The sequence below is a fragment of the Protobothrops mucrosquamatus genome, unplaced genomic scaffold, assembly GCF_001527695.2.
Source record: "Protobothrops mucrosquamatus isolate PMUCROS unplaced genomic scaffold, P.Mucros_1.0 scaffold347, whole genome shotgun sequence".
Taxonomy (NCBI): domain Eukaryota; kingdom Metazoa; phylum Chordata; class Lepidosauria; order Squamata; family Viperidae; genus Protobothrops; species Protobothrops mucrosquamatus.
The window spans coordinates 699,036-713,627 of NW_015386684.1; the positions used below are offsets into that span (position 1 = coordinate 699,036).

The 14,592-nt window shown below is 35.9% G+C and overlaps 1 protein-coding gene across 1 annotated transcript in view; it reads left to right on the forward strand.

Annotated features, from left to right (window-relative positions):
• PATJ (PATJ crumbs cell polarity complex component) overlaps window positions 1-14,592 on the forward strand; it is a 142,820-nt gene that overhangs the window by 74,346 nt on the left and 53,882 nt on the right. Inside the window, exon 28 of the mRNA XM_029284055.1 lies at window positions 1,448-1,568. Within this exon, the coding sequence (XP_029139888.1) occupies window positions 1,448-1,568 (121 nt within the window). The remainder of the gene's footprint in view (window positions 1-1,447; window positions 1,569-14,592) is intronic.

Genomic DNA, 14,592 nt, shown 5'->3' on the forward strand with positions numbered 1-14,592 from the left:
TGGTTAGCATTTAGATGGGAAACCACAAGAAAATTGCAGCAGGACATTAGTCTGGGAAGCAAAATAACAGCCAAGACAAAATTGGTTATATATGGTTTGTTCATATATTGTAATCAATAGAAAGCTGGCTGGCTGACTTTGGTCAACCACTGTCTTTCAGCCAACCTGCCCCACAGGGTGGTGGTTGTGGGAAAAACAAGAGAAGGAAGGATTATGTTTGTTTGAGTTATTTGTAAAATAATAATAAAGGGATATAAATAAATAACTATGTTTGAATTCAGTGTGGTAGAGGTTTTAACTTTAACGTTAGCATTCATTAACCCACATGATCTGTTGCTTTTCAATTCCTAAACTTGATGTTAATTTGGATAGAGTGCAAAATGGTTTTCCCCACTACCTAAATCGTGGAAGCTTGTTTTTATTCTCTTTATTTTGCTGCTATTCTTGTCTTAATTACATGAAATTTATTCTATCCTGATTGGCAATCGCTTTCAGTTGGAACTGTTTTCCTCTTTATTGCCTCTTGCGATTTTTCATTTTATTCCCATCCCACATTCAAATAGCCTGCTTTTTCAATGTCGATAGTTCACATAAGACGGCAACTCTTGTATTTGCAAATCTCTTTTTTCTAAACTGCTTTTACTGTAGTATTATAGAAAAAAAATCTTTCTAAAAATGACATGCGAAACCACGATTCTCTGCCGTATATAGCAGCATCTTTCAAGCCATTTGTATGGGTCCTATGACATTTGGCAGTCGCTGTTTGTTTACTAAAATGCATTTGCTTTTAGCGATGTGATCGTAGTTGAGCTCACTCAGCCCTACAGGACAGCTCACAAATGATTCGAGTCTGAGAAACAGACGCTTGGTTGTGTCTACTGGAGTCCTCCAGTTCTCCTTCTTTAGGGTGATATGTATCACTACATGCACCATTATCGAAAATGCCTTTATTTATGCGAGGTAATGAGATTTTATTGTGAGTTTTATGATACATCACTTGTTAACCAGAGGTAATATTGAAAATTGCGTAGCCTGTAATGTTTGATGGAGCTTTATAAGCTGGTGTGTGTGTGTTTTTTCCCTGTAAGTGCCTCGAAAGCTGTAGATTTGTTTTATGAAGCATTCTGGTCCTTGGTGAAAATTGTATTTTCACATTTATGTTGTCAGTTAAGCGCTGTATTATCTTCGTTGCTTTTGGTATAAGGAAACATTAACATCCTAGCATTCCTTGCTTCTAACAAGCTAATATAAAATCACTCTTCTTTTTCTTTTTTTTGATGTGGGGGAACAAAAAGTGAGATTTATTAAAAAAAAAAACCAAAGTCTATGAAACTGGAAGCTTCTTTTGAAAGTAGCATTTATAAACTACACATATATAATGATTTCCTTATCAGAACAATCTGAAATTTCTAGGCATAATATGAAAGGCTTTTTTTTTCCTTTTTAGAAGAAAAGTGGGATTCTACCACCCATGAAATTGCCACCACCTTACAAAGGAGCAAGAAAGTCCAGCTTGGGTGATCCAGAAGAGGAAGAGGATGAAGAGGAAGAAAATGCTTTTACAGAGGGTAAATTATGAAGTATTATTAGTATTGAATTGCTACCTTCAGAATTCTTCTTTGGGGATCTTACCTAAGGAAAAGTTGCTTATGGTCACCATATTTATTGCCAGAATATGAGAATTTTGAATTCCAATGGGAAAGAATGCTGGAAAAGACTAGAGAAATAAAAGGAAGTACATTTTCCTACATCGTTCCTCGTTAAACTACCCAAAAAAATCTAGAGAAATATTAGAATTGAATGGGGAAAAGTTCCTTAATGCCAACACCATAATATTCTAGACCCTTTTTTTAGAAAGTGTGGACAAAATTTAGTTAAGGTAGAGATCATGAATATGTCACTTGTCAGTAAACTGTTTAACTAGGCATAACCAGTATTGAGGGTAATAATTCCAAGATTCTCTGACCATAATCATTTTTATATGTGACTCATCTGGAAATTTCGTGATTGTATTTTATATACTATGTAAATATATTGTATATAATATTTATATATTCCATACAAATATGTAAATGAAATATTTATTTTATGTATTTATGAGGATAGTAGTTTCTCAAGGTCATGTGATCACTATTTGTAACCCTCCCGGTTAGCTTACGACAAGCAAAGTCAATGGGACAAACCAGATTCACTTAACAACCATGTCACTAACTTAACAACAACTGTGGCAAGAAAGGTTGCAAAATGGCACAAAGCTCGCTTTACAACTGTCTTGCTTAGCAGCAGAAATGTTGGACTTAGTTGTGGTTGTAAGTTGAGGACTACATGTACATAAGAGAATAAAAGAGTTGGAACGGACCTTGGAGATCTTCTAGTCCAACCCCCTACTCAAGCAGAAGACTCTATACTTCAGACAAATGGTTGTCCAATCCCTTCTTAAAAACCTCCATTGATAGAGCACCCACAACTTCTGTAAGCAAGCCTTTCCATTGATAAATTGTTCTAAATGTCAGGAAATTTCTCGTTATTTGGGGTTGGTTCTCTCCTTGAGTTAATTTCCATCTTCCTACACAGTCCTTTATTCAGCTACCAAGAGATCTGGAGAAGGCTACCCATCTGGATATTTTTAAAACTAAATAAACTTAAAGGGCAACCTTTGTCAACTTTTTTCCCTGGAGAAATACTTGAAATAATTATCAGATCTCAGGGAACCCCTGCCTAAAAATCTCCAGAAACTATGAAGGTTTCACTATACAGTTCCTGTCTAACCTACACAATCGAAATTGCATAACATTTGCAACAATGGCAAAGTGGCTGCTTGGCAGCTGAGTCGCAGCACATAATAACTGCTACCACTGCAAAAATAAACATTGCTTTTTAAACTTTGGGTACCTCAGCACTCTTCGGTGCACAGAAGTTTAAAAAACAGTGTTTCTTTCTTTGTCTGTGATTTGGTCACAATTCCTTATGGAACTCCTAGCAATCTCTTGCAAAACCCTTGTGTAATTGAGAAGGCTGATTATCGAGGATAAAACTGCAGTAGGTACTAGTAATAGTTGTATAATATTTCCAGTATCAAAAGCAGCATGTCTCTAATAGAAAAGAATATTTGTAGGTCAGGGTAAACTGGGGGATTCTTGGTGCTTGAGCTTGGTTGTTTTCTTGCAGACGTTTCATCACCCAACTAGGTAACATCATCAGCGCCCTGATATGCACTGATCATGTTACCTACCTGGATAGTGAAACCTCTGCAAGAAAACAGTGCTCAGAGAGCATTAATGAACTCAAAGCATGTCTCTGAATATCACTTGCTTTTGTGGACTAGAGAGGAGTGACTCCGTCTGCCTTTAAGTAAAGTTATTTAAGGCACATGTTTACTCTTCATAGTTTATGTATCAGTTTGCAGAGTAAACAGTCAAAGTCACAAAATAGTGAATATGTTTCTGTTTGCCTTTTCCCCTAATTTTCTGCCCAATTTTAATCAAAAGTTCATATTACAAAATTAAAACAACAGATTCGTTTCAGGAAAAATGCAAGCCAAGTTAATTTGGCAGTACCAGCAAAAGGGTGGCGTGGTTTCTTATTGATCGCAATAGGAATGCAGTGTTGGCTTTTAGTTTGATCCCACATGGCTCTAAAGCTAAAATGCTGCTTTTCCAATAGATGTCACTACAATCACTAGCAATGGTGTTAGATTTTCTTACTGTATCAGAAAGCATTTCAATCCATCAAACAAAATGACAACCAGAGAGCTTTTAATTTGGATGCTGTAACACGTCCTTTAATGTTTTTAAATCTTGTTCTGAAATTAGCTTTCCTACATGATATTTCTTAAAAGGTAAATGGGCTGCTATTGGACATCATCATGGGTGTCTGTGCACAGATTTTCTGCTTTGTGCAGATTTTAAAACTATTGATTCAGTACTCAAATACTGAAAATGTATTTGAGGGTTAGAAATGTAAGTGTAATAAGGTCTGAGAATGACTGCAACCAGTATTATTTTTATTTTTTTTGGCTCTGCTCTGCTAATGCATTGAACAGATGTTGCAGATGTGGCTCTATTGCAGGCATATTACAAAAGATGATGCTTTCTAAATGGAAAGAATGTTAAGCCCAGTGAGTAAATATTGACTAATCATATATACCAACTTTCTGCTGAGCATTCTTGTGATTTTATTTGATTGCTGTATAAAATAAATAATTTTAAATATATTCTCACTGTTTACCGGAGGGGCATTAAATGGATTAGCATCTGCCTGGCAATGATAAGGATTTAAAGCAGAGACTTTTCTTAAAGATATAAACATAATTCCACACTGCAGCTCTGATCAAGGGAAAACTAAAGGATAATACTTAGCCAGCGCTGCTGGGCTGGCAAGCACTCACTGATTATTAGAATCAGAAACAAGCATTTTATGTATGTGTGTGTGTGTGTGTGTGTGTGTGTGTGTGTGTGTGTGTCTGTCTGACCGGATGTTACAAACCATTTATCTGCAATTAAGAATGGGCCATTAAGAATCAAATCAGCTAGGCTCACAATCAAGGAAAAGGGCAGTGTTGTTTTAAAATGATTTCTGTTTCAGAAGAAGGATGCTAGTTGAATCCTAGTGATTTCCAGCAAGGAAACAACAATACAGCAGCAGTAGCAACAGCACTAGAGCATCGGTGGGTCAGAGATGGGAGACCAGGAATTTCTCTAGTTGTGCTTGCAGGCTCGCTGACGGATGTAACTCTTTGCTTGTGGGCAAGATTGAAATGAATTGTGATTGAATGAATTGTGAAAGAAAAGTGACAGATTGCCCTTAAGGCGAGGGAAATCTCTCAAGCAGGCCCAAGGTCGTCAGAAGAAAGACGGAGCTCCGAATCTCTCTGTGTGTTGTGTGGTGAGGATTGGAGCTGTTCACAGCATTTGAACGTTTGTGCGGAATGCAGATACCTAGAATTGTGTTCTAATGCAGCAATGGTGCAAGGGGGGTTCCCAGGTATGTATTAAAGCATCCACGAATGCATTCTATTCCTTTTTTTTTTCTCATTGCCTGTTTTCAGCATGAGATGATGAGTGAAAATGAAACACGAACTGGATGTGGCATTCTTTCTCCTGCTTGAGTTATTTGCATGTTGAGGAAAGAGTTGATGGTTAGATGAATCCTGCTTTTAAGAAGGCACCAGCTAAGTTTAAGTTGGGAACCGTTAATGGAATGCACTGAATGGCTATGACGCTGACAATATCAGTTAATTGTTGCGTTTGCTTCAAACAATATAAGAACTTAATTATTTTTAACCTTATTGGAACGCAGAAACAGATCTGGTTGCCTTACACTGAGTCTCAGAAGGCGATAGGTAAATGTTTAGCATGTGATAAGAAGCTGCTGTTGAAATTTTGTTCAGCATTTTTATTCTGTAGGGGCAGCAGAATGTAAATGTCAAAGGAAAACATGCTCTTTTTCACAAAGAGTGATACTAATGTTACTGTATTGCTTGCTTGCTGTGAACTGTGATAGAAAATCTAAATGTAAATCAAGCATTGGGGGAAAATTGTGCCGGTATGTGTCTGTGTGTACATTCATATATACACAGAATACTCAAGTGATCAGATCTGACCTGCAACAATCCAGATGACCAACAGTTGTCAGCAAAGAATTATAGTGTTCAATATTTCTTTGCGGCCCTCTGTTTGTTTGTTTTTTGCTTTTTGATACTGTAATCCAAATGCACTCGTATTTATATATATCAGGAATATGAATCTGGTTAAAATCTTTAATTATTCATGATAGTGATTGTTTTCCTGGCATCTTTGTACTTTACATTCCGAGTTGGAAATGTAAAACTTTATAAGGCTCTAGACAAGTAGGGAATTAGGGCAAATAATTTTTTTAGCGAGGCTACCACTTTATAACGGAAAAAAAAATAATATCATTTCGGAGACTCACAATACATATGTAACAGGTAGTGAGATAACGTGTGTGAGCATAAATCATATTTGGGAAGGGGTGTATATTATAGCACAATGCTGTTATAATATAAAACTGACTTCCACTACTAGATGCCATTGGTTGTTTTTAAATTGACGTTTGAGGCTCAAATAATGCCTTTAGAAATAATATTATCAAGCTGCAAATGGAATACAGTAATACCAGGCTCTAGCCAACAACTGCAACATTCCAATAAGAATACTCACCATGCTGTTTCCTTAAATTGTATGGCTAAAATTCATTGTCTTCTTTCCTCTGTTGAAGAACATGACCAATAACTGTAGAAATTAGTAATCTGCTTTTTTATTTCAAAGCATCGTTAACATCTCCAGAAATTAGACCCACCCAGTACCACCACCACTGCAAAAGAAGGAAGTGTATTTCTCATTTCCAGTATCATTTTATGATTCAAATGTAAATATATATTTGAAATAAAATGGGGAAAGCAACTTAAAACTAGTGGAAAAGTGCCCAGTTGCAGAAAGGGTTAAATAATTGTTCAAAGTTACAGATAACCATAGCAACTTTATTTGAAGGTATTGCTACCTACAGGGAGGGGCTTACAAAGAAGTAGTTGCAACATTATCCCATAGAGCAGGGGTGTCAAACTGCCGGCCCGTGGGCTAGACGCGTCACGAGGAAACCGCGCCCACCCCATTGCCGGCAATGGGGAAAAAGCTCCGATACGTCGTGCGACGTCACATGAGTTTGACATGTCTGCCATAGAGATTTATTCAGGGATTTATTTTCTGGAACACTTTTTTTTTAACAGTCCTGAAGTCATCTTTCTTTTGCGAGCTTCTCCAGCTTCTACGTTTTGCATACCTTGTTGGGAAAAAAAAATAAGAAGGAAGAGAATATAACTGAGAGTGTCCCTTTATTCTGGAGGGGAACATTTTGGGATGTAACAAAAGACAGATCAAGAGCCTAATCAGCAAGATGCTTAATGAGCTGGTGAAACTTTGAAACGGTTTGCCTGAAAAATCTGGTGTCTGGATGTGTAATAAAGTGTGGATAACATTTTGATAACTGCATCATTGAGATTCTGTGTAATTCATGGACTTAGTACGGTTGAGGTAGGCCCTGGAGAGGAAGTAGAGATGGTCCCCCTTGGATCCTTTCATCTTCTTCCTCCTCCCACTGAATATTTTTGCCACAGAAAAACTCCCAAGTGAACTGCAAGTGAACATTCTTAGTCATTTTCCTCCATTTGAGTCCTACACAAATAATATCATAAAATCACATTGGCTTTCCCAGATGTGGAAGCACTATTATGGATCTGTCTGAGCTGAGTGATAATAAATAGCTCAGGGAAAAGGACATTTTTCACAGTTGTGGAAGAGCAAAATTGAATAGGGGATACCAAAGATATAAAACTGCTTTCTGAACTAAAAATTATTGGCATCAAAAATAGCAAGATTGTATGCCTTCTTATTTGATGGTACCACCAATGACTTTGCTTTCCAAAAATCATGAAAGAAAATGTTCTATATTCTATATCAGAGGTCCCCAACATTTGGGGCACCAGGGACCCGTTACGTGGAGAGAGGTTTTTCTGCAAACCAAAGGGTGTGTGGTTTTGTGTGCTGCCTGCATCCCGCAGATGGGGCTTTGCTTGTTTGTGTGGACCACTTGCTGGCATGCCGCGGCCCGGTACCGGTCCATGGACCGGGGGTTGGGGACTCCTATATGAAATACAAAGTACAGATTATATGGTTTCTTCCAATTTACTGATGATGAACTGTGTAATTGTTCTTGTTTTTAATATATACTACAGCTCTGAATTTCTTAAATTAGAATTTATAATGTAGTTTCAATTAAGTAATTCGTTTTTTTAAAATAACTGTTTTTGCAATCAGTACTGGCAGTATATACACTACTTACTTTAAAGAGCTAAAGTTGTTTATGATAAATCTATAATACCTGTACAACAATCTACTAAAATAAAGTTAGATTAAAAAACTAAGGAAGGCCAATATAAAAGTTATTGTATAGTAGGATATAACATATTCAAGAAGTAAATATCTTTATAAGAATACGGGCTAGAGGGTTTTTTTATAAAGTTCCTCACTAGAATTGCTGTCAGTCTAAGAATGTTGGTTCTGAAAATGCTCAGCTACTTTGCCTCTGTCTTGCACATTTTATAAACTTATTGAGGGTTGCCTATTTTGTTGGTTGATAGTTGCAAAAAAACTTGAGTGCATGTATTGTTCTGTGTTATTCTAAGATAAGATTGTTCAAGTTATAGGAAAGTTTAATAGTATTCCTGCTTATTTCAACGGTAAAAATTGTTTGAAGCACAACTGGTTAAATTGCAGGGTTTTAATGTGCTCCATTTAGGTCTTATAAACTATAATACTTAAATTAGAAGTTCTAACTTCACGGCCCATGATTAGCTTTCAAAAACTGAACATTCATTTCAAACAAATGAAACTTTTAAAAAAAAATGTATCAGTGTAAATCATACTTTAAATATTGAATTATGAATATAGTACTGTCAGATCAAATAGATTCTATGAATGTCTCCTTTTCTTTCTGCAGATTTGTAAATTATTATCAGGGCAAACTTTTTAATTTATTTACTCCCATTAATTAAGACATTTAATAATGTTTTATAAATTGGTATGTATTGTGTAATACTGGAAAACATAATCAAAAACTAAATGTTCTTACCAACATCTCCCTTGACATTTCCCCAAACTGATTTTAACATTGTTAAGCTGTTTGATAATAAAGATGGAAGCTGTAACCTATATTGATAATAAAGATGGAAGCTGTAACCTATATGTGTGTCTCATATAGACACCTGAATGTGTTCATCAAGAATAAAATGGTGCCTGTTGGTAGCCAACAGTTGTTTGCTGCTTACCTGTGGTCACGCCTCACCTCCACAATTTATAAGAATGTAGGTAAAGAGCTACTTAGAGTCCTGAAGGAAATAGTGGAAAACACATTGCCTGCCAGCATATTATTAAAATATTAAATTTATGTGCTGTCCATCTCACTGATAAGGTGAAATGGATGTGTCTTGTGACTGGCCTCCACCTCCATGAAACCATTTTGTAAATATGCACCACCAAATTAACTATTTGTGATAAAATCCAAGATGTATTCTCAAATAGTCCCAATAGGTGATTTTTAAAAAGATTCTAATCCATGAAGTAAAATCTATGAAAACAGGCATTTTAGTATCTTTTATAGGAAAATGGCATGATAAGAAATGTCTCAGTGAGTGGGGCATTTAAGCATATTGCTGATCTAAAAAATAACTGCTGATCTGGAGCAAAATCTTTTCAAGCCTTTGGAGATTTGGTTTTTTGTTTTTGTTCTGAGGTTAAGTTATTTTACTATTGTCAATTCAGTAGCTTTTTGTAAAGATTTGAAAGTCCTACCAGTCTCACAATTAATATATATAAAACCTTAAAATCAGGATCTAGAATACAGAATTTCTTGTTTCTTTTTTTTCTATAGTTTTTAAGGCTCATTATATATGGCTGTTCAGAGGAAGACATGTCTTTGTCTTTTTGAAGGAACATTTGGCCAAGTAAAAGAACAGTACAGAATTTTAATTTCCTGGTCTCTTCAGAAAAATAATGTCTTGCTAATGAATTGGTGAAATATTATGCACGAAAGAAACAGTGTAATTTTGTGTAGATCTCTTTATGGATGTGATCCAACAACACATCTGAACTTCCCCATTCTCTCCTATACCTAGAGTTCTCAGAAGTGCTGTAGTACATAGTGAATTATAAGATTTAGGGTTCAACAATAGATGATAGGTAAGCCGGATGGGTGATTGGAATAAGCTTCAAAATGTGATCCTTCCACTCCTGATAAAATAAGTTTTGCTAGATTTGTCTGCTGGATATTAAGTCTTGGTGTAGAAAAATGAAAGCACTATTATTGCCTTGTAAATTATACAAAATTTATGGTCATAAAAGCAGATAATGGAATTCTTTGGGAAAACAAAGACTAATTCTTTCCCATTATTTAAGTAGCATTTGAAAAAGTACACAAACTGCAGGGTAGCACAGAGAATGGCAAAAATAAGAAAGAATGATGAACAAAAATATCTGAAATGCATTTGTCCTTAAGCTAAATAAATACGGCAGTTATCTTTAAGATGCATGTTAAAGGCCTGGAATCAGTAAAATACTGAAACGTTGGCAAGGTCAGCACACAGAGAAAATATTTGACAAATATATAACCAGTTCAAGATTTATACCAGCAATCTGGGAATTTAAAGGAAATATTGGCCTGCAAATATGTCCGTTTATGACCAATGATAAGAAATGGAGGCTGTTGAAGTCAAGAGTTCCTTTAACCTCAGAGTGTGTAATTCTAGTGAAAAAACATTAATTTTAAAGGAAGAACTGTGCACTGCAGCTCTATGCTAACGCCCTTTACTTTAATAAATTGTAGGGAGTACGTCTTTTAGAGGAGGCAATACTGAAATACAGTATTAAGGAAACGTTTGTTACTGAATTTCAGTCATCTATTATTTTACTTTAATGCTATTGGGGAAGAGAAAATTGCTGGGTTCCTAAAGTGGGCTTCGAGCAATATGATTTCTAGAAAATTAAAAAAAGAGATTAACAAATTAAAAAAATAGAATCCGAGTACTAAAGGAGATAACAGACAGTATAATAGTGTGAAGTGTTTTTTTCCATATGTCTTCATGAGAAGCATGACATACTGAAATGAAATATTCCATCAATTCAAGAACAAAATACAAGGATGTTGTTTGCCTATTTTGGGTTGGATCCAAGCTTAGCCAAAATACATAGAGGTGCCATGATAACATCAGTAATATTTAAGACGATTCTAACTATATCAATCTCTAATCCTATTCTATCCTTTCAATTACATCTCCAATAAGGTGTTCAAAACATTTTTAACTTTCACATGTTTATACAATCTTCAGATAGGTGCTAATCAATTTTATTGTGACTGTTTCTCTGCACATTTCTATGTACAAAATAAAGGACACTAAAGGAAAATTATTTACATCAGTAAATTGAATGAAGAAGTGGTCTGAAGATGATGTATTTCATTCAGCCTGCTTGGGCCTATCCACCTCTTGTCCTGATTTTATACTTGCTCATTTTGTATGTATATTTCCATTCTTGTGACACAAAGACATTCTGCATACAACTCGACAATGCATTGAAGAAATTGGAACCACTGTACTCTTAAATAATAAGATGCAATATCTAAAATAAAGTCTAGAACTGATCTGCAGAAAAGAAGAAATAGGATTGTTTTTATTTTCATCGGTGCTATTGAAATGGATGTTGTTTTTAATATTAGGAAAATGTAACCTAATTTTCTTATCTGTGCCTTGTTTATTCCTAATAAGGAAAAATTAATGGCATCTGTTTCTTTCTGTTGCTCTTTTATTCTTCTAATAAGGCTTCTGCTATGCCATTGTTAGATATATTGTCTGTTCAAACTGGACTATGGAAGTTAATGTCTGCTAAGTCAAAATGCTTTATTACAAATAACTTCCTGCCAGAGTTCCGGTTGTACTTAAGGAAGGAACACAGTGTATTCACTCAATCCAACAATAATTTCATCATAGTGTAATTTAGGCTTAGATTTCTTTACACAAAGAGGTCCCTTGTAGAAAGCAACTGGTTGTAATTCATTCTTCATTCTAAAGATCTAGAAATATAATGAAACGGTGTGATCTGAGAGCATGTAAGATTCCCAGTTGAGTATTCCACAAGTCATGTCAACTGCTGTCTAACTGAAAAATGGAGAGCACAGATTTCTATGTACATATTCAGTAAATTATAATTTACACTGTGAATGGAAGAGTTTCATGCATGAAGCACAAATTAAATGCAGAATTTTCAGTACGGCTTTGCGTTCATTAAATATATAATGTCTATGTTAAATGGTAGCCTAGCAATTAAGAAAAGCAATTAATTAAGGGCTTGTCGATTGTAAGGTTGGCAGTTTGAGACCTAAGTGCCAACTTACAATATGATGGGGTACTTAGGTCTCGAACTGCCAACCACATGATGGGGTGAGCTCCTATTCTTGCCCCAGCTCCTACCAACCTACCATTTTGAAAGCATGCAAATACAAGTAGATATTTGGTGGTAAAGTAACAGCATTTTGTGTACCTTGGCATATAATCATGCTGACCACAGACGTTTCTTCAGACAATGCAGCTTCCTTTGTTAGAAAACAGAGATGAGTACTGCTCTGGTAAAGTCAGACACAACTAGACAAGGGAAACCTTTACCTTTTTACCTTTAAGAGATGTCACACACACACACACCCTATGCACACTCACACACCCCACACACGCCAGAATGATGCTTTGCCACCATTTCATCTACACTTTTGAGTTGCACCAAAGGTTTCAATATAGGATTTAGAATTTGGACATACTGTATTTATGAGTTTCAAAAATATGCCATAATTTCTGTTTTAAAACATGTTATTATTGAGTTTTGCATTACTGCACTTAGTCTTTTCACTTAGGAAAAAGGCAGGACATAAATTTTAGCAAGAAAAAAAAAACATGACTTCTACAGGGTGATGTTAAGTGAAATTTTGGCTTGGCTCCCACCTTGTGCTAAACCATACTGAGGTTGGTTATTTTCAGCTCACCTATTAGGACTTAGTGCTGTATATTAATCAATACAATATTCAACAAAATATAGTTAAAATTCCTGTGCGAGTGTAACATGTGAAGCAGGCCGTTAAAATGATAATTTCATTGGGAAAATATCAGCTAGTTTGTTCCATATTAGCACAAATGAAAAAAAAAGTGCTAAGTTGCTGCAGAATTAAGGGTAATTCAAAAGGCAAAAGCATCATTTTGAAATCACAGAGGTCCAGAGCTGTTTTCAAACAGACAAGAGTCCTTGTGCAGTACTTGAGATTTTTTTTTTATCTTTAGCACTATGTTTATACTAGCTCCAATGAAGAATCAGTAGCATGATATAAAATACTTACATGAATCTATTGCTTAATGTCATAATCACCTGTAAGATAAGCCTTCATAATCAGATACATTTAAATATTGCAATATTGCATAAATTTATATGAATTTCTTCTTGCAAATGCTTTTTAATAAATGGGAAGGATTTACCATAGTTGTTAAGAAAAGTAATAAGTACTAATCTAACCTTAGCAACATTCAATAGGAAACTGCTTGAAAGTTGAGTCATGACAACTGGACCCCTTTTCATTTTTGTCTGAAACGTTTTGCCCCTTATCTAAGGACTTCCGGTGGCTCGGCGGCTGCCGAAGGAGGCTTTTTGATAGCCTCCCGTCCGGGACTGCGTAAAAATCGCCGAAACAGCGCATATCAGCTGTTTGGCGGTCTGAATCTTCTCTCCGGGAAAAGGAGAAAAGAAGAGCTTACTCTGAAGTAGGAGTTGAGTTCCCTAGTCTCCCTGGGGGGCTCCCAGGGAGGCGAAGGTGACAACTCCTCCGGAGCTCAGAGTTCCTCTGCAGATCGGGATGTCTTCGTTATTTTAGCGAAGCCAGACGCCGTCTCCACCTCTGATGCTTTTTACTGAGACTTTAAATGGGAGTAATCTATAACAGACAGAGCTGTCTAGGAAACTTGGACTTTTTACAAAGAAATTATAACTTTGACTCAGAAGAATAAAGTACTCTTCTCAACTGATTGAAATTGAAAGTTAACTTCCAGACAGGGGAGAAAAAAATGGCCGCGGCTCAGCCGCTTCTTTGTTCTAAAGAGAAACTTTCATTTTCCTTCCGGTTGTGGATTGCTACATCGTAAAGACTGTATAGATTTCTTAAAAATTAAAGAAAAATTCAAGAAAAATCTGCTTAACTACTTGCTGTGTTGGACTGTATATTATGATCTTTTTCAAACTTAAGAATGGCTTCTAAACATGTTGTAGCCTCTGCAGCACCTAAGCCAGCTGTTTCTTCCCCAGTTGTACAAACCACGCATCAGAAAGCTAAAACTCCTCCACCCTCTCCTCCACCTTATATTACTTTCAAGGATTTGCAGGATTCCTTGATGCAGATGTCCAAACAAATAGTGCAACAAATGAGAGTGGAGACAGAAGAGCTTCTTTGTAAAAAGAATGATGAATTGTGTGAGAACATGTCTCAAATCTTTCAAGGCTTTGCTTTTCATATGGATCGTATAGAGGCGCGTGTGGAAGAAGTGGGAGAAAAAATGGAAGGGATGGAGGAGAGAATAGAAAAAGTAGAAGAGGGCATAGAGATTGCTCAAAATGATATTGTAATGACACAATTTAGAGAAATGGAATACGCAATAAGAATCAGAGGGCTGAAAGAGGATGTACAAGAGAAATTGAGGGAAGAGATATCAGCTGCCTTAGCGTTGGTTTTTGACTGCGATCCTGAAATTATATATGGAGAAATAGAAAAAATATTTAGAGTCAATTCATGGGTCGCATGTCAGAGAAAACAGCCCAGGGACGTTGTTGTTTACTTTTCTAGAAAAACACGTCGAAATGATATTATACAAGCCTTTTACCAACAGAGATTTCAGATTGCTGCTCAAGATGTTATACTTTTGAAAGAAATACCTTCAAAAATTTTAAGAAAAAGAAAGGAATTTGCTTTTTTAGCTCAAGAGTTGAAGAAGCAGCAAGT